General features: G+C 44.3%; 1 protein-coding gene across 1 annotated transcript in view; it reads left to right on the forward strand.

The window, feature by feature from the left end:
• The window catches only part of OPRL1 (opioid related nociceptin receptor 1), a 32,660-nt gene that overhangs the window by 12,322 nt on the left and 1,539 nt on the right, over positions 1–18,799 (forward strand). The window contains exon 2 of the mRNA XM_077832043.1: positions 16,315–16,670. Coding sequence (XP_077688169.1) covers positions 16,315–16,670 — 356 coding nt within the window. The remainder of the gene's footprint in view (positions 1–16,314; positions 16,671–18,799) is intronic.

Raw genomic sequence — 18,799 nt, forward strand, 5'->3', positions numbered from 1 at the left:
TGTGATAGGGTTTCCAAGATCTGACCCAAAATACACGGGCCAGTCCCTCGGCTGATTCAAATGGGAGTGCTGACTTCAACGAGGCTATGCTGATTTACGCCAATGGAGCTGAGAGATGTGAAAGAGCAGTGACCTCTTTTGTCTGTTTCATATCCCTTGTCATTCCAGACACTGCAGCCCTTACTGAACACAACTGTCTGCCGCAGGAGGGGAAGAGGAAGCGTGTCATTGCAGCTAGAGGTTTAGTGGGGGAAGGAATGCGTACAAGCTGCATGCAGATGGATGGCACCGTCTGGGTCTCAGTTAGATGGGATTATGAATAACCTAATCAAGAGAATCAGGATCCAGAGCCAAACGGTAATGCTAATGGCTCCCTAGGGCGAGAGGTTTCAGTCTGTCCCTTCCCCCTGCCTCTTCCCACCCCAGACATTTGTATTCAGTTTGTGACTCTGATGTCAGTGAACAATCTGTTCAGAAGTCTCATTTTTGCAGCCTGGCTGTTAGTTCAGTGACGGGGCTTCATGGATCTGATCGCTAAGCAAACAGGCCCTGAGGCTGGTAATTGTGGGGAAAGGTAGCTATGCCGTCAGAAAGGAAGCTTTGCAACATGCTGTGGAGATGGGCTAAAGAGCACCAGAGGATACATTATGCATCTCTGTGAAAGTGGTAAGACCTCAAAGTACAGGTGCAGGAAGGGACATTTCCATCTTCTCTCACCGCCTGACCCTTTGTGAGCTGCACCTCTACCCAGCGCACATGCTTTGGTCTAACATTGTTCAGGGCTTGCTTGGTGGTGGTGGTGGTGGGGTGAGGTAGAGCTGAAGGTTAATGCACCTGGCTTTTACTTCTGAGAGCTTCGGTTTAAATAGTGGCGAGAACAATACATGAGCCTGATCTTAATTTCCTCCCCAGTGGTAAATTAAAGCTTGGGTCTGAGTGTTATATTGGGAGAACAGTACAAGAAGAGGGAAAAATAAAGGCAAAAATAGGCTGAAAAGGGACAGGGAACATAGCAAAAATAATGAGAGAGCAAGCAAGCAAGGAGCTGAGACAAGAGAAAATCTAAGGGCAAAAGGGAGAGTCGATACACTGTATCCTGGGCTGCACTCAAATCAGGTTGAGCTCATGAGGGCTCTTACCCATAGCACAGCTTCCCTCTCCTTAGTCATTGAATGACCTTGCTAAAAACAAAATTGCAGGAAGACAAGGTTGGCAAACTCCAGTCTAGCTCCTGATTGAATCTTCTTTCAGCTCCTTATCCCAACCTCCTCACAGTAGCACCGGTGCACCTTCCAGCAGTGTATTAACTGACGCGTCCAACATCTGCCAGCTGTGATTCTTTCTTTGTCCTTCTCTCTCCCCAGGGATAAATTGTTGCATGGGGTTTTAAAAATATCCACTGTCGCAGATGCATGCGGTGCTGTGTGTTATTGAAGAAAAGGTTGAAAAAGTGCACTTGGAATAAAGGGTGGTGGGTGTTTCATGTACTGTGTGTTGGGTAATAGCCTCAGAAGACTCCATACTTGTGAAACTAGACTGGCTCTTTATTAAGAGAATGATTTATTGCAGCTAACATTCCAGCCATGTGCACACAGACCGACTTCCTAGTGCCTCCTCCAGACTCTTCCTTCCTGCAACCTGAGTTCCTCCATCCAGGTCCCATGCAGGTTGCTATAGAGGGGTTTGTGGTGGTTCTTCGAGCCTGGAGACAACAAAGTCTGGCTCGGGAAGGGTGTGGTTTTGAGCTAACTTTGCACTCCACCAATCTGGGAGCCAATGGGGCAAAGCTGGTCCCTCTGTACCTCTTAGGGAAATGAGCCAAGGGGCCATTCCAATTCCAGCAGCTGGAGATTGCAAGACTGTAAGGATGCCCTGGCCATACCCTCTGTGCAGGCAACTAGGAGAGTGCTGTTGGAGTTGCTATGGTAGGAACCTAGATGACCTCCTGAGGTCCCTTCCAACCCTGATATTCTAAGATTCTATGAAATATAACCCCAGCTGAGAATTGGTAAGGGGAGCAGATGGTAAATGCATATAGCTCCAACATGCAATCTTTAGTTTAGGATCAGTTACTACCAAATTTGAAGTTTTGTTCATCCCAAAATTTGAATTTAACTCCTGTAATCTTTAGATCAACTAAATTCCCCCCCCCCCATATCTAAAAAAACTAAAACACCTCACAGCAATTTGTGGACTTTGAGAGTTTGTAGACTAGGAAAGTTCAACCATCCCCTGATTACCACATCCATTTTATAGATGGGGTCCAGGGACGGGTAAATGACTGGCTCAAAACTACCCAGCAAATCAGTAGCAGAACTGGGAATTCCCAGTACCTCACTCTGGCCAGTGGAAACATTGCTCCCTTCAATACATTTCCTGTTCAATCTCATGCAAAAGCAGCAGCTCTGGCTGATTGCTCCTTCCCCAGCTGTGTTCATATGCTTATTTGCACAGGGACTGTGTTGATAAGGGAAACTGTCTCCATCTCTTAAATCTTACATTTCATTTCTGCCTTTGTTGGGACAGATTTAAGGATCTGTTGATCTGAGTTCCTGGCAAAAAATAATCCACAAAAGATTAATTGATTTTGCTTGCACTGAATATTCTGGAAGTGTTTGCGAACATTGGTCAGCTGGGGAGATGTTTGCTTTCTTGGAGGCTGTCAGAAAGCAGAAAGAGTGAGCTAGCTGGGTTAGCATGGGGTGAGAATTAATTCATTTTATTTTTTGATCATCTTGTAAGAGAACAGCCAATGCCATCTCCTCTTTCAGAAACCACTTAGCTTCCCCAACTCATCTTTAAGTGCTGGGCCAGATGATCATTCATTCTCGTCTCCTCTGTCCATTGTTGCACCCCAACAACAAGGGACCCCAAAATTCGATTGGCGGCAGAGAACCCATATGGTATCATCCCCTTCTGACTACACCTCTATGTGTGTGTGTGGGGGGGGGGGGCTCTGCAGGATTACTGAAACATGGCTGGGCAGGACAAGGGCACAGGTGGGGAAAAGCAGTTCTACATAGACTCCCCTCTAGAAAACGCCCATAGGAATGAATGCTGATTGTTCCCCTCTCTGCCCTGGGCTGGCACAAGCCCTCAGAAGGACTGGGGCAACAGCCAGGGGCAGATGGAAGAGCTTTGGCAACACAAGTGCAGAAGGAAACATTCTGGGCAAGGTGGAAAGGGAACCAGAGAGTAGAAATGAGAGTCTGGCTGTCTATATAGAAGCACCAGTCCTCCAGGGATACTTTGAGACTCACAGGATTTCTCAGTGGGTCTTGGGACAGGGGTGGAGTTGGGGGGCTATGTCCTCTGCTCAGTCCATGGGGATACAAACCCCACCTCTGCTAGATTTTTGACCCACTCTAGCTAGTAGTATGGGGAGGTGCATTATTGTTCTGTGCACACAGAAAAACAAAATGGCTCCCCCACACCCCTCAGTAATGTAGTGTTTTTTCTTTGGTGTATCATACAGGTGTTATGAATCTGAACAATATTCCTCCAAGTGATAATATTTGCAAAACAGGTCAAGGATTTGGGGGAGGGCGGCGTTAAGCTATTGACAAATTTCCTCAAACACAAACTCCCCTGAAAAGATCACTTGCATGAGCTTTCATGGTTTATCACTCAGCAAGGCTATTTCCAAATACATCCTTCAGATGTCAAAAACCGCTGTCCCGAACACGACAGCTTTCCTCCCTCTCAGAATGCTTAAGATGTCAAGGGATAGTCAATTATGGTCTGTTCATGTAAGAAGTCTACTTCAGCCTTTTCCAGGCCTTGGGTCAGCCAATGGATGGGTGATCAAGGGTCATTGTTACAATCTAGTGGAACAGACAGACGACCTACTATAGGACAATGACTTTGACCTATGGAGTGGCACAGGGATGGTTAAAATCATGGCCAAATTGTGCAAGAGAACACTGACTTTTTGCAACGTGCTTTGTAATGCACAACAAATCTGTCTCAGGTGATTTCAGAGTAGAAATTACCCTGTGCTCTAGAGACTTTTGACTGTTAAATACCAAGGTTAAAGTTAATCTTAAACTAGGTATTTGTTTGCCGCATCAGTTTCTGGAAGCTTTGTCTAAAAGGCCAGCTGGAGTGCCATCTTTTTGGGCATCAAGGGTTTGATGGATGCTCAAAAATTTTTCCTTTGAGCAGAGAGGGGCCTGAACTAAAACCCTGGATCTGAACAAGGTTGACCTTTAGATCTATCTGTCTGAAAGTTATTGGACTTTCCAGGGCCAGATAAAAACAATCCAGGCAGCTAGACTCACCTTTTTGCTGAGACTGCCATCAAGAATTGAAATAAATTCCTATATCCCAGGTTGAGATTGCTAATTTACTTCATGTGGACAACATAACTGCTCAACAGATGATAGTGATTTTCTGTTACTGCCGAACTAGGCCTGCTCTGAACCATTGATCTTTATAGCCATTTTCCAATTTAACTTGGTTCCCAAATGTGATTAATTTCAAAATTCATGCCAAATTTCAAAAAAAATTACACCTACCCATAGATCTGATTGCCCCAGATTGGATGGCGTTCTTAGATCCTTCTTTAAATAGACTTGCACTGAAACAGAGCAAGCTCCAAACTGCACAGGGTCATCCTGCCTCCTAGATATGTTGGGTCAACAGCTTTATTTGTTTCCCTGAAGAAAAGAAAAGAAACCAATCTCTTTCCCCAGCAGATCTGAGTCATACTGCTCTATCTGAAGTGAGCTGGAGTCTTGAGAATCTACCTTCTCGCTTGGTGTTTCTGTTTCTGCACCAAGAGGGGTTTTGTGCTTACCAAATATGGTCCAATGCTTCTTCTCCCTGGCAGATTCCTTTGATAATCACAGTCAAGCATTAAAGCTGACAGCTTTTTGCTTTTTAAAGCCAAAGACCTTTTTTCCATATTCAGTTGCATTTCTGTTGGAGGAACAGTCACATAAGCATCATTTTCAAGCGTCTGCAGTCTATGAAGCTCTGGCATCGAATATGTACTCAGCTAAGAGCCCTCTCCAAAAAGAAAATAGACTTGTTTTTTTGGAGTGTGCAAATGCTGGCTGACTGCATTGTTGAGACCAATATAATACAGCCACATTCCTTAAGGAGGCAGTCACACAGCCTTACAGGCTCAATGAATTTCTGTAGACAAGAAACCAAAGAGACAGCTAAGGGCTGGTGAGAGCCCCAGCACAGGAGGAGGATGCAGGAACATTTATGGAACAGGAAAATTTCCCTTGGCAATAGAGCTATCACCAATTCAAATGAGCTAAGTAGGTTAATACAGCAACTTTCCCCCTCTGGCCACCTGGTTGTAAAACATATTCAGATCACAAGGGAAAATGAATTTAGTGGTGTCAGTTCCATCTCTTGAGCCAGATACCTGGCAATATCTGCCCAGGATTAGAATTCCAGTGGGTTGTTGCAGATCAAGATTAAGACGCATTAGCAGAGCTTTTTGGGCAAAATTCTTCTGCAGGCCGCATCGTCAGCTCCTTGATTTCCATCAGCATTCAACTGTAACTAATAAAGTTGAGTGAAATCTGCAATTTCTGTCCTGCAGGAAATTCTGACATTTCAAGTTCTCTTTTCATAGAATCATGGAACTGGAAGGGACCTCAAAAGATCATCTAGTCCAGTCCCCTGCATAGAAAATATCCCATAGAAAATATTGATTTTGCAGAAACTGCATTTTTCATGGGAAAATCATTCTGATGGGAAAATCTAGTAACTAACGAGTGAATTCCCTACTTAATAATGATAACTGTTGTTATCTGTAGTACTGTACCACCGAGGAGTCCCAGTCATGGACCTGGACCCTATTGTTCTAGGTGCAATACAAAACCACTTCTTCCCCCTTTCCTAGCTAGCTGGGGTCAGGTCACTGGATCAGTCTTTTCCAGGCTTGCCAGTCCAGTGCTCACTCCATAGCTACTCTGTTCTTCCATAAACAGTCTATCTGTTGATTTCTTGGCCAACCTCTTGTTCTCAGCCTGCGAATTCTAGTCTCAAAAGGTGCCCTAAAAGGACTCCCTTAATCTATCCTGGCATACATGCCCATGCTATCTCAGCTTCTTCTCTTGCAGTTTCTCTCTCATACCACTGACCCCGGTCTCACTCCTGATGACATCATTTCACAAGCATTCAGCAATGTCACTCCTTTCCTCTTTTCACTGCCCTCAAACATCTCCTTTCAATGGCTTTGAGTCTTTGCAAGTGCCTTTCTTTGGTCCTCCATGTCTCTGATCAGTACAGAAGAGCTGATCTTACCATGGTTTTGTATAGAGATAGCTTAGACTGTACGTGCATCTGTTTATCACAAATCACTCCACTTATCTTGCACCAGACTTCCCCTCTGTTCAGCAGATTTGCTTGCAGTTTTGCTGCTTTCTCCATTTGCTGCTAACCAGTCCCCATGGTATTTAAAAGCAGAAACCTGATTTAGATGCTGGCCCTCAGGGTTGACATTTTATCTGTCTTGGTTCTGTACAAGTCGCCCACAGGACTTCAGTCTTTTCTTTACTAATTTTGAGGCCACAGGTTTAGTTTGCTGCCTATAGGACCTCCACGTGAACAGGAAAGCAAGCAGTCAGAAAGGCAAGAAACCTAGCTTTAGACGAGCTATATAATGAGCTGGAAAACTGTCCTCAACTAGATGCTATACAAATATAGAATTAAAGGACAGTTCCTCCCTGAAAGGGCTTACAGTGTGACACCATAACAGCCATGTCCTCTTCCCTTGTCAGTTTATGTCCCCAGAACAGGTGTCCATTTGGGGGGTGGGGGAAATAGCCCTGATCCTTCCCCTCCCCAAGTGTTAATGTCCCTAGGAATTTACCAACATATCTTCCCTTCCATCTGTTGGCATATCGGAATACCTCCTGCTCCCTTCCCCTGCCAAGTGATGTGGCAGGGGGATGACCCACCCTCAGCATGCGTTAGCCCTCTCATGTAGTGTGGCTGTCACAGAGCACCTCCTGCTGGCTGAGTGTGGCACTGCTGGTGCTCCCTGCCTCAGTTTCCTCCTCCCCAGGGTTTTCTGTCTGTCCCGGAGTTCATGTAGCTGATCCCTCCAGCAGGATTCCCCTTTTGGGGCGCTCAAAGTCCCAAAATAAACACTGCATTCGACAAGAGTCCCAGATTGACATGAACGCAAGTTCTTTTGCCTCTTCTGGGCTCAGCTCACAGTTCTTCTCACTCTCATCAGAATGCTGACTCCCAGGGCTTTCCCCCACTGGGTGTCCAAGTACATCCAAAACCACCATGGTCTTCCACCCCTCCAGGGCTTCTCCTGGGTTCCCTGTTCCTCTTGAAAAACACCGTCCACAGGACTGCCTCCCTGGAGCCTGGCTCCTGGAGTTAGCACCACTCCTGTGGCTTGGCTGTCCTCCACAGCTAGTCCCAAACTGCTGGGCTTCTCCCTTTTTAAAGTCCCACACCCAGCACAGGTGTGGCAGGGCTGGGTGAATTAAACAGGGTTGGCCAGCCCCAAGTCTCTTGGCCTTTAAATGGCCATACCACCCTGTTACACCCTCTATTCCCCATCCCAGCAAACACATAGGGTCCCCTTTAAAAGTATCATTAATTAAAATCGGTATATATCTTCCCAAATGGGATTCAGGCCTGGAGAGAGTACGCTTCGGAGTCAGGGCTCCAAATGCAATTGACGCTGAGGTAGCTGGAAGCTTTTCCCTTCTGTAGGTTATTGAGCAGGTGAAAATCTTTCCAGTTTGTCAAAGAGCTGCCAAACAGCCACTTAGCAGAACGCACTCTATGTATCAAACTTATGTGTAGCTAAGAGCTTTGTTCCTTTGTGCAATCACTGGGAGGCAAGCTATGCATTTGTAACTGAAAACAAGAATAGAGAGCCTGTTGGAAATTCAGTTTCCCATTGATCCGGTTGTAGCAAAATGAGACAAGTGTAAATCACTTTAGCCTCTTCTGATTACCTGAAGCCTCTTGAGCATAGGGGAACAAAGGTTCACTCTCATCTCTGGCACCCTTGTCGTGATATTATTACTTTGCCTTCTGACATTCCTTTCCTGTTTGAAGATAGAGATTGGTCTGAGGTGCTAATTAGTATCAACAAAATGGGGAAAGGAGCATGCGCTGGTTAATAACACACATTATTCTGTCTGTTACCAACAGGCAATGATGCAGCAAACACCCATTAGTGTGGCAGATGGCCGGACAGGACAGGACTCATTTCAGATTGGTAGGATTAAAACCTTACATTAGGATTGTCATTGTTTAAAGGAGAAGTTGGTTTTGTGGTTAGGGTGCTGCACTCAGGAGTTCTGCGTTCAGGAGGGTGTGTGGGATAGGATTTTTCAGGCGAGGTATTTCTGGTCAAGCTAGGGATGTATTAATGCCATTGTACAAGGCACTGGGAAGACCTCATCTGGAATTCCGGTCACCCGTGTTCAAGAAAGATGAATTCAACTGGGAACAGGTAAAGAGAAGGGCTGCTGGGATGTTCAGGGGCATGGGAAATCTGTCTTACAAGAGGAGACTAAAAGGGGCCAAGTAGAGTGAATGCCAAAGCACCCAGTCAAAAACCTAAATATCACATCTGTGAGGACAGTGGTGCATGCCTGATGGACGGCGCTGTTGGGTGTGTACCTGAGGGACGAAAACACATTTCAATAAAGCAATAATCTTCAGTTTCACGTTTTCAAGGTGGGAGGAGGCTATAAACAAAGAGGACTTTAAAAATGATCAAACCCCCATTACCTTGGCCGTGACCTTATGTAAAGTGAATGCAAAGCCTGATGCCGAGGCTTGCCCTAATGGTGCATGGGCATCCCATAGATTCCTTCTACAAAAGTTCCAAGGCTCTCTTAAATGTATTTGGAGGCCAAAGCTACCCCTGAGAGCGCAAAGTTCACTTGAAGGTACTTTTGCCTTCTCTTTCCGTTCAGCTGTGCTGGGTCACACTCTAGTGCATTTGAGCATCTGGCTCGCTGTGTATAAGAACAACCAATGTACAGGACCTTGAGAAATAGGCCAGCTCTCTAGATGGCCATTGTTTTTCCTAAATGACATGAGTGGTGCAGGGCGGTGGTGGGCTGAGGATTTTTATTTCACAAGAGGAGCTGCTGGGGTGTTTGCCCATTGTTAAACGGGAGGGAACGGCCCTTTAAGTGCAAAGAAATCGTTTGCCGGATTTGTTTTGAGATATTTGTTTGTGAAAAAATTGTATTTTGGGAAGAAGCAGCCCGCGTTCATCTGCAACAGGAGACTTTCTATCCTGTTGTGTTGCTCTGCTCTGTGGATCGTGAAGCAAGGCGTTTGTAATCTCCAGGAGATGTTTCTTCCATGGCATGATACTGGCCTCTCTTCCTTTTAAAGTAAAGCAGTTTATGAACCTTTAACACGTAAATAGTTGAGGATTGGTCCTGCTTTGAGCAGGGGGTTGGACTAGATTACCTACTGAGGTCCCTTCCAACCCTGATATTCTATGATTCTATGAAATATAACCCCAGCTGAGAATTGGTAAGGGGGGCAGATGGTAAATGCATATAGCTCCAACATGCAATCTTTAGTTTAGGATCAGTTACTACCAAATTTGAAGTTTTGTTCATCCCAAAATTTGAATTTAACACCTGTAATCTTTAGATCAACTAAATTCTTATGATAATCATTTCACTATTGACCAAGAGCCTGATTTGAAGGCTATTGAGATCAATGGGAAGATTGCCACTGAATTCTACATGCTTTGGATCAAGCCCCTAATGTACAAGAATCCCTGCAGAAGTTATCCAGAACAATGCCTATTAAAATGAGTGGAAACAAAGGAAGATCTGTTTCAAACCCCACCCCCGCATTTCAAGTGTTACTCCTCATGCCTAAGAGACAGCACTGACCATTCAGCCTTGCTGAATGCTGTCAGATCATTCTCGGAAACGCAACCTAGGGACAGTGCTACTGAGAATGCCATTTAACCGAATCTAAGTCTGCAGAAAGGATGGCTGTGGGGGAATGCTGCCCTGCCTTTGTGATAAATGATTAGAGCCTGCCTTTTATTTACCAGTGAGCCAATGAAGTGGCACTAGAAATAATCATAGGCTTTGTTTAGCTATTTCAGCTCAGCTAGTGGCCAAGCTGCTGACTTCTGAGCCATTTGCTGCCTTGCAGATAGCTTATCGGGTAAAATTCAGAGCAGCATTATCCTACCTGGGCGATATGTGATAAACTCCTGGCTTAAGCCTTACTGAGACTATGTCTACACTTGCAGAGTTTTTGCGCTGTCAGTTTCACCAGTGATAGTGAACCGGTCAAAGAAAAGTGCTGGTTTGTGTTCTCACTTACTTCCACAGGCGTCAGAGGGTGTTCGCATTTGCAGCACTTCCATCGCTGATGAGAGCAGCGCCCTAGGGCAGCTATCCCACAGTGCAGCTCTCCCATTTTGACGATGGGTCTTGTGGGAAGGGGGGTGGGTGATTGCGGGGCATCCTGGGTCCCTGCACAGTCTCCTCTTCCCAAACCCTGATCAGCTCCAGTCGCTCAGCATTGCTCCAAGCAAGGTATCTTTTGCTCCCTGGAGCAAGATTTGTCACCTGGCCAGATTATAAGTGAGCACTTGCCAAGAAAACAGGAAGGGGAGTTTCAAAGTTCCTGGGGCTTTGCAGGGGGAGGGGTGGATGTCTGTTTACCTGGCATCAGAGTGGTCACCTAGGCACTGTGGGAGATCCTGCAGAGGTTAAAAGCTCTGTAAACAGGAAGACCATGTCTTCACTCGCACATCACCACAAAAGCATCACCAGTAGGAGCCGTCTGCCTTTCGTGGAGGTGGTTTTCTTTCTTTCGGAGTTTCACTGCAAAAAGTCATTGGCAAGTGTAGACGCTCCCACGGTTTTTGGGCTAAGAAGGGACTTTTTCCGCTTTAAATGGCAAGTGGAGAGATGCCCTTAGTCATTTTTCAAAAGAAGTCATCTGAGCCTTCTCAACTGGTAATAACCCAGTTTACCATTGGCCGGGATGTGCTTGCTGTATCAGTACATTGCGGCATGCTGGCAGTGAATACGTTTGGTAGTACTGAGGGAGACTTGGGGAAGGCTCATGTTTGTGTGTGTGTGTTGTTCGTGGAGTCCATCTCAGAGTATATAACTGGCTTATGTATTCGGGAGAACTGTCTTCAGAGCTGCTTCACCCTTCCTTCCTATTTATTAGAGAGTTGAAAGGGAGTGTGATGGGGGTGAAATCAGCTGGTTGTCACCCTTACACCATAACAATGCATACATTATCCATTGGGATATCGGGGATACTCACCATAAATATATGAGCATGATGATCAGGGGTCCTAGTTTTCTGTGATATCATCCCCCCAAATTCTCCAATAAAAATATAAAAATCCATGTTTTTCCGCGATTAAAATGAAATCTGACATCTGGAGCCCCGCCACCTGGGGCCAACAGCTGGAGAAGCCCCACTGTCTGGGACCCTGGAGCCATCAGTCCGAGCCCTGCCACCTGGGTCAATTTCCCATATTCCTATGTGTGCGCTGGTGGCAAGGGGTTCTACTGTATGTGTTTTTATTTTTTCACAAAATATTAAAACTAAAGATTCTCTGTAAAAATGCAAATCCCAGGTTTTTCTGGGGCAAATTGTTTTCTAGGATCCCTGATGATGAACCCCAAAGCAAAAGAATGCCTGGGGCAGCTGTGAGATATATGGCACCCCATGAGATGGCTCTCTCAATATTACCAGCCCACTTCTGCAAAGTCAGGAGGTTTTGAATAGTTTGGATGAGATCTGAATAAGGGGATCTTACCCAAATCAAACCCCACAAATGATCTGAAAGTCCCCTGTGATTGAATCTTACCATCAATCCTTTCCTAACACTGGGAGAGATTAATTCCACCTGTCTGATAGGGGGAGAATGACTTATTTGGCTGATAGTATTAGTGTGGGTTTCCCCCTCTTTCACTGGTGGGCATAAGCTAGAAAAGCTGATGATATTCCATCTAAAACTGCTTCTATTATGGGAGAATATTAATTCCAGGCTCATCTCACTGGAGTTAAAAACAATTTAATATTTTGTCTTAATTATTATTATTATTGCTTTTAGAATATTTAGCCAAAAATGAAAAAGTCAGAGCCTTTGGGGACGTTTCAATTTTTCTTAGCTGTCAGACAGTAAAATTAGTCCCATAGGAAAGAGCTGAAAGAATTTTGAAGCAGAAATAAATACCAAAACTCTGTTGTCTTTTTGCTTTTTCTGATGCTTGAGAATCTATAAACAACATTCCTCTCCATGGAAATCTGTTTGTTACTACAAATTACTGGAACATGTTCCCACCTTTAGTTATCTCAATACACTCCACAATTGCATTTTTTTTTTTAAAAAAGAATTCATATAAGCTCTTTGCAGTGTTCCGGAACGGCTTTAATAATTTAGATGCATAGACAGGTTCCTATTAAATAAACCACTAAATAATTGGGAATTGATCAGGGAGCAGTTGAGCTTGAAGATAAAATTATGTCATATTTGAGGCTGGTAATGGGCTGTACCTCCCACAGCACTTGCCAGTTAATTTTGACAACCAGAAAAAAAAGCCACGCAAATTATTTCTTCATGCCCCTTGACATTGTTTAAAACACTCAAATTCTATCCATAGTGGTCTGCAACAATGGTGCAAGACATACAGTTGTGGCTTTTTTATGTAACCTTCACAGAGGCGGATGTAGGTGTCCATGAATTTGTTGATCTAATCACCACCCGCAGAAGGACTCAAAATTCTCCTTTTTAATGCAAAACCGGTCAGACCAAGAAGCTTGTTGGCTCCTGGTTGTGGAGTAACATGCACCTCCAACTTCAATATCCTGTGAAGAAATCCATCAGTGAGAAATCATAAGACAGTCTGAGGGAGGCATGGTCATGTGCTAACTGCATGCATGCAGATATAGACAGGAGATATATATAAAGTAGGACATTTAGCTGTGTAGGCAAAGTCCATCAATATTCAGGGCCTTCAAGGCTACGATCAATTAGAGAGCTTGAAACATAGACCTCAGAGTCTGCAGAGCCAGCCAAAGCCCTTATTTTCCAATGTTTTCTGGTATTTTCTGAGCCTTCTGGATGATTGAGGTTGTGCAGTATTGTACATATACTTTACATACATTGAAGTATGTTGGGGGATGAATGGCTGAATACAATGAAGAATGAATGAAAATACCATGCAAAGTATTTGACTTCTAGCTTCAAATTCTGTTCTACATGCATTCTTTTATCACCCTCATCAACATAGCATCTGATAGTTTTCCAGTAGTGCATAAGTGACACAACTAACATCTGTCACGCATGGTTCATGAGAGCAGCGTAGTGTTATGGTAGGCTATTTGTCTTTTTTTCTTTGTATGTCCATGGTGCTCCATGTCTACATGAGAGAAGGCAGGTCAGAGAAGTATGCCTTGCCTTGTGAGTGGCATCGTGACGTTTGTGACGGTCCTTGGTTCCTCTGGGAGTTTGTTCCATAGGCTCGGACAAGCCTCCAAGAAAGCTCTGTTTCCTGCACAGATGTGGAAGAAAGTTCCATTGTGCTCCAGAACTCAAGGTGCTTTAGGCTGCAGCTGACGTTCTACAGGAAAAGTGCTTTCACTGCCCCTGTAGCTAATCATGGAGGTGCCATTTGCAGCCCCATAGTTAAGGTTACGTTTTGTGCAATGCAGAGGGAGTCAACCTGTAGTTATATATGAAAAAACACAGCTTATCCTCCCCAAAATTACAGCACTTACTCTTTAATAGCTCTCCGTATATACAGCTGTTATTCCAGCACCTGTCACCAGCACTAAACATGAATAGAGCTGGGTGCAACGTTTCAATTTTCAAAACCATTTCAAGACCTGTTTACTGGTTTTTCAATCAGCCTGAGAAAACAATGATGAAAAAGTGCCACCTACACTTACTTTCCAAGGGAGCAAAACGAGACAGGTCACCAGCAGTTGTCGGTTCATGGTTCCCAAGCCCTTTCATATTTCTGCATCACATACAGATGGTTTCCAGGCTTAAGGAAATGTTACTGGTCCAGTGGGAACTTGTGGTTCACACCTGAGCCGATTAGTTCTCAGTTCACTCACTGTCTACAGCTGTTTGTGCTTGCAATCAGTGAAAAGTCTAAACACTCTTGAGCCTTACCACTGTTACCACTATTTACTTTCAGCTGCTTTGCACTGCCTCTAGTTTGAAGAACTGCTAAACTTTTCATCGGTGTCAGAGTCAGATCTAAACATGCTCCAAAACAAAAAGAAGAAATCAATTTCTATTAGGGCTGTTACCTGTCCCAGTTTTCCCAGGATTGTCCCCTTTTTTAGGTAGCTGTCCTGGGAAATCCTGTAAGGCTTTCTGGGACCTTAAAAGCACAAGCACCAGAACTGGGAAGGCCAGGTGCCCCCACTTTTTAACAAAAGAAACATAAGCACAGAAGTCATGTCCCCAGCAGATTCCCCCCACACCCCCCAGCAGATTAACAAATTCTGCTGGGGAGGTGCTGCAATTATATCTTTTGCCCAACAGGGGCTGCTGTGGCACCAGGAAAGAGGGCAGCTGGCTCACTACCAGAGCAGCCAATTGAGGAGAGAGAGGGGTCACTTTGGCCTTGCCCTTGCCCCCCAATTCTAGAAAGGCTCCAGCGTCCTTGCTTTAAAGTCCTGGCTTTTGTCCGTTCTGAGACCTCTGGCTCCCCCGGTCCCTCGTGGTTAGAGTGGATAGTCAGCTGTAGGCTTGGTGATTTCTGATTTCCACAACATTTTTTAATAAATACAATGCTATAAATACTGAGCACAAAGAATGCTCACAAGAATTAGCAGCGCTGATTTCTAAAATTCGCCACATGTTCATTTTCTTCCCTTTCTAGAAGAGGCTGCCAAGGTTTTTATTTTATTTTTAATCTCTCTGTCAAGATTTAAATGCCAACAGATGAAAGAGGTTTATTTCCAGAACATCATCTGCTTTAAAAAGTCCTCTATAGTCATAAATATGATTTGACACTGATTAGTAGCAAATGCAAACATAAAGCCAGCATCTGACAATTTGATGTTTGCGTTTGGTAACAAACTGTCCACAGACCACACTTAGGCCAAGCTGGGGATTTGTAGGTTATTAGTCCACAAGTAAGCAGTATTTTGAGCTATTATCATTCATATTTGCTTTGCATTGAATGGAGTGTTTGGAGATCTCTAATGAAACCTGCAACGAGCCTAAAACTGCTAAAGGAATTAGAAGCCCCTGTACAGAGGATGCCGCTTAATGGGCAACCTTCTGTCTTAAGAGATTGCCCTCAAAGTATCCACAAACATGATAAGCACGATGAAGTGAGCTGTAGCTCACGAAAGCTCATGCTCAAATAAATTGGTTAGTCTCTAAGGTGCCACAAGTACTCCTTTTCTTTTTGCGAATACAGACTAACACGGCTGTTACTCTGAAACCTGTCATGATAAGCACAGTTTACTGTACCTTCATTGGAAAGCCTTTTCTGTTAAACCACTGATTTTTCCAAGTCCTTAGCTAGTTGTGATTCACTGTTATTTCAGCCCTGAGTGCATTTTTACGGAGAAATTATACATTTGAAAATAGAGATTTAAAATGGAGATGTTGAACCCAAAATGTGGGATGCCCAGGTTAAAACATTTTTAGACCTGATCTGGCTGTCCATGAAGTTACTGGGAATTTGGGCATTGCCTTCAATGGAACAGGATCAATCCCCCCAAAAAGCACATTTCTTCACTCCTTTTAATAATAATACCTTAGATTCGGAAAATAGATTTTTAAAAATATTGTTTGCTTTTGACCGTTTATGCCGTTTATATTTTGCACTACAATTAGCCTGGGGAGACAATGAAAATAGAGGGGTCAGTTTTATCTTCTGGTTCTCTTGCACTAGAACACTGACATCGGTGGCTTGCAAACGTGGCAGGGGCTTAAGTCCTCTCCTTCCGATCTGGTGTTGCGTTGGAATTTAAAAATCTAGAAATGTATTAATCAACACTGTGCTTGGGAGAAGCCAGCAAACCTTTTGGGAGGAAGAGAGGTGTCTCCTGCTGGGTTATTTGGGCTGGGCATTGGGAAGGAGGTTTTAGGTATAAAAGTCTTGATCCTGAATGGATCTGGATGGACAGTCCCATTGATACCAGCGGGAATCCACACAGGCACAGGGCTCTGCCTATGTGGATTTGATTGCACGATCCGGGTCACAATTTGTAAATGGTCTTGTGTTCCTTCTGGAATAAGTGTAACTCATTGCCGATGCTAGTCCTATCACAAGCAGTGGGGCTGGAAATCAAGTGGAAATCTGTATATCGATCTCTCCTTTGTTTTAGATTCACCAAGATGAAGACAGCCACAAACATTTACATCTTCAATCTCGCCCTGGCCGATACCCTGTGTCTGATAACCTTACCCTTCCAGGGTACGGACACGTTCCTAGGGTTCTGGCCATTTGGAAACATCCTCTGCAAGATCGCCATCTCCATTGATTACTACAACATGTTCACCAGCACTTTCACCCTGACCATGATGAGCGTGGATCGTTACATCGCCATCTGTCACCCCATCAAAGCGCTGGATATCCGTACCCCCCACAAGGCCAAAGTGGTCAACATCTGCATCTGGGCCCTGGCTTCAGTCTTCGGTATCCCAGCTATGGTGATGGGGTCAGCAGAGAATGAAAATAATGGTCAGTAAAAGTGAACTAACGGGATATTCTCCAAACTAGACTCTGCATCCATGTGATAGGTGCACAGGGTTCCACAATCACTAGCTCATTAAGTCTGGTACTGTAACAGCCCTTCCCTCCTGGGCAAGAAGCATGTTTTGAACCACAATCTTCATCACCACAATATAAAATGTTACTTGAGATAAAGTACTAGTTCCATTAGCTAGTAGCTGTAGTAGGCTTTTATCCTCTGGTGATGAGAGCAATGCTGCATGTGATTGGGGAAAATAATCCTTTCCTACCCCAGTGGCACTCAGTTTACAATCTGAAGCATGAGACTTGATTTCCCTAATGTTAGTCAGTACATATGCATCTGTTATCCACCCTCCTGCATGCAAGAGTCCCTCTTACAATCTTACAGAGGGTCCTTTAAAAAAAGAGTGTTAATTGTGATCCTTTAGTATGGACAGATACATCATGGTGGAAGTAATTCTCTGGCAGCTCAGCTGGTGGATCCTGACCAATCAAAAAATGTAATGACAATCTCAAAGCAATCGCTGCTGGGTGAGAGTCAGAAATGTAACACCTTTACCGCTGTCTTCCTAGCCCATTTCCTTAGAATCTTTCCGTTTCTGGAAATTCTGAAAATCCTCTTGGTTTCCCACAACTTAACCCCTCTTTCCCTGAAAGGCTTTCTATCACAGCAACTACGTTTCTAACTGAAGGGGGCTGGATGCAGGATCCCTTCAGAGCCCACCGACATTGATAGTCAGTATTCACAGAAGCTATTGTAATGCCGGCAGACCCCGGTCATTGGTGGGCGGGATCGAACCTGGGACCTCTCTCTGTGCCACTAGATGGGGTAGAACACCACAGCCAGGAGGCGTCTGGGTTACACTATCACGCTTTAAAATCTCTGCAGCCAGCAGTTGCCATGTCCACACTGTTGAAACCATAACAATTACTGAGCCAGGGAAGCTAATCCTTATCTTGGCACCCAGACTATTTTTTCTAAACAAATAAATAATTAATTAAAAAATAAAATAAAATCATTGGTCCGGCCTTTGCCGATTCTTGTTTCAAGTACGCTGAGAATGACGAAAAGACCATTATCTTCAGCCCGTTCTTTCCACTTGCCCACAAGCCTCAAGGGACCAATGAGCTTTCCTGACTGCTTGCCCAGCTTGAAATGAGGTGGGTAAATCTTGGGCTTCTGGGGTTGTAATTTTCACTTTAATACCATCCTTAGCTTGCAACTCAAATGATCAGCACAATTTTTGGAATTAAGGAGGAGGAAGAGACTGTATCTGTGGTGCCATAAAATGCAATGAATCATATTTCATGAACTTCTGGTCAATTAAACCTGACACATTTCATGATCTTGAATGGTCCCTTTCGAATATGTGTTCAGTACTTATGCTAAACTATCGGGTCGATCTTTTATTTAGCTGTGACGCTCTCACTACCTGTCCCAGACCTGAAGAAGAGCTCTGTGTAGCTCAAAAGCTTGTCCCTCACACCAGCACACGTTGATCCAATAAAACATATTATCTCTCCCAAGTTGTGTCTCTGCATTTCATCAACATACTTTCTAAAATTCTTCCTAAGCACTTGTCCTAATTTGTGGTTACATGGGAAGCTGAATGCTAAGGCAAGATGCCGAGAGCTGTTAGCTGTCCTTATGCTTTCACAAATTTGGTGAAAGGGTCTCTTCCTTAACATGACATCTCTTTTTTTTTTAAAGCTCCTTTGAGACAGCAGCAGTTGCATCACCTACATGTGCATTTATTCTCAGTGTGACAAGGAAAGTTTTAGCCCAAAGGGTATCATCCTTTAGACATGGCTTTGTTAATGAATTACACTTGGAGTGCCTTTACATTAGAATCATAGAATCACAGAATATCCGGGTCCGAAGGGACCTCAGGAGGTCATCTAGTCCAAATATCCAACCTAAACCTCCCCCACTGTAACTTGAGACCATTACTCCTTTTTCTGTCATCTGCTACCACTGAGAACAGTCTAGATCCATCCTCTTTGGAACCCCCTTTCAGGTAGTTGAAAGCAGCTATCAACCCCCCCATCATTCTTCTCTTCTGCAGACTAAATAATCCCAGTTCTCTCAGCCTCTCCTCATAAGACATGTGCTCCAG

The sequence above is a fragment of the Eretmochelys imbricata genome, chromosome 13 (genome assembly GCF_965152235.1).
Source record: "Eretmochelys imbricata isolate rEreImb1 chromosome 13, rEreImb1.hap1, whole genome shotgun sequence".
NCBI classification, from domain to species: domain Eukaryota; kingdom Metazoa; phylum Chordata; order Testudines; family Cheloniidae; genus Eretmochelys; species Eretmochelys imbricata.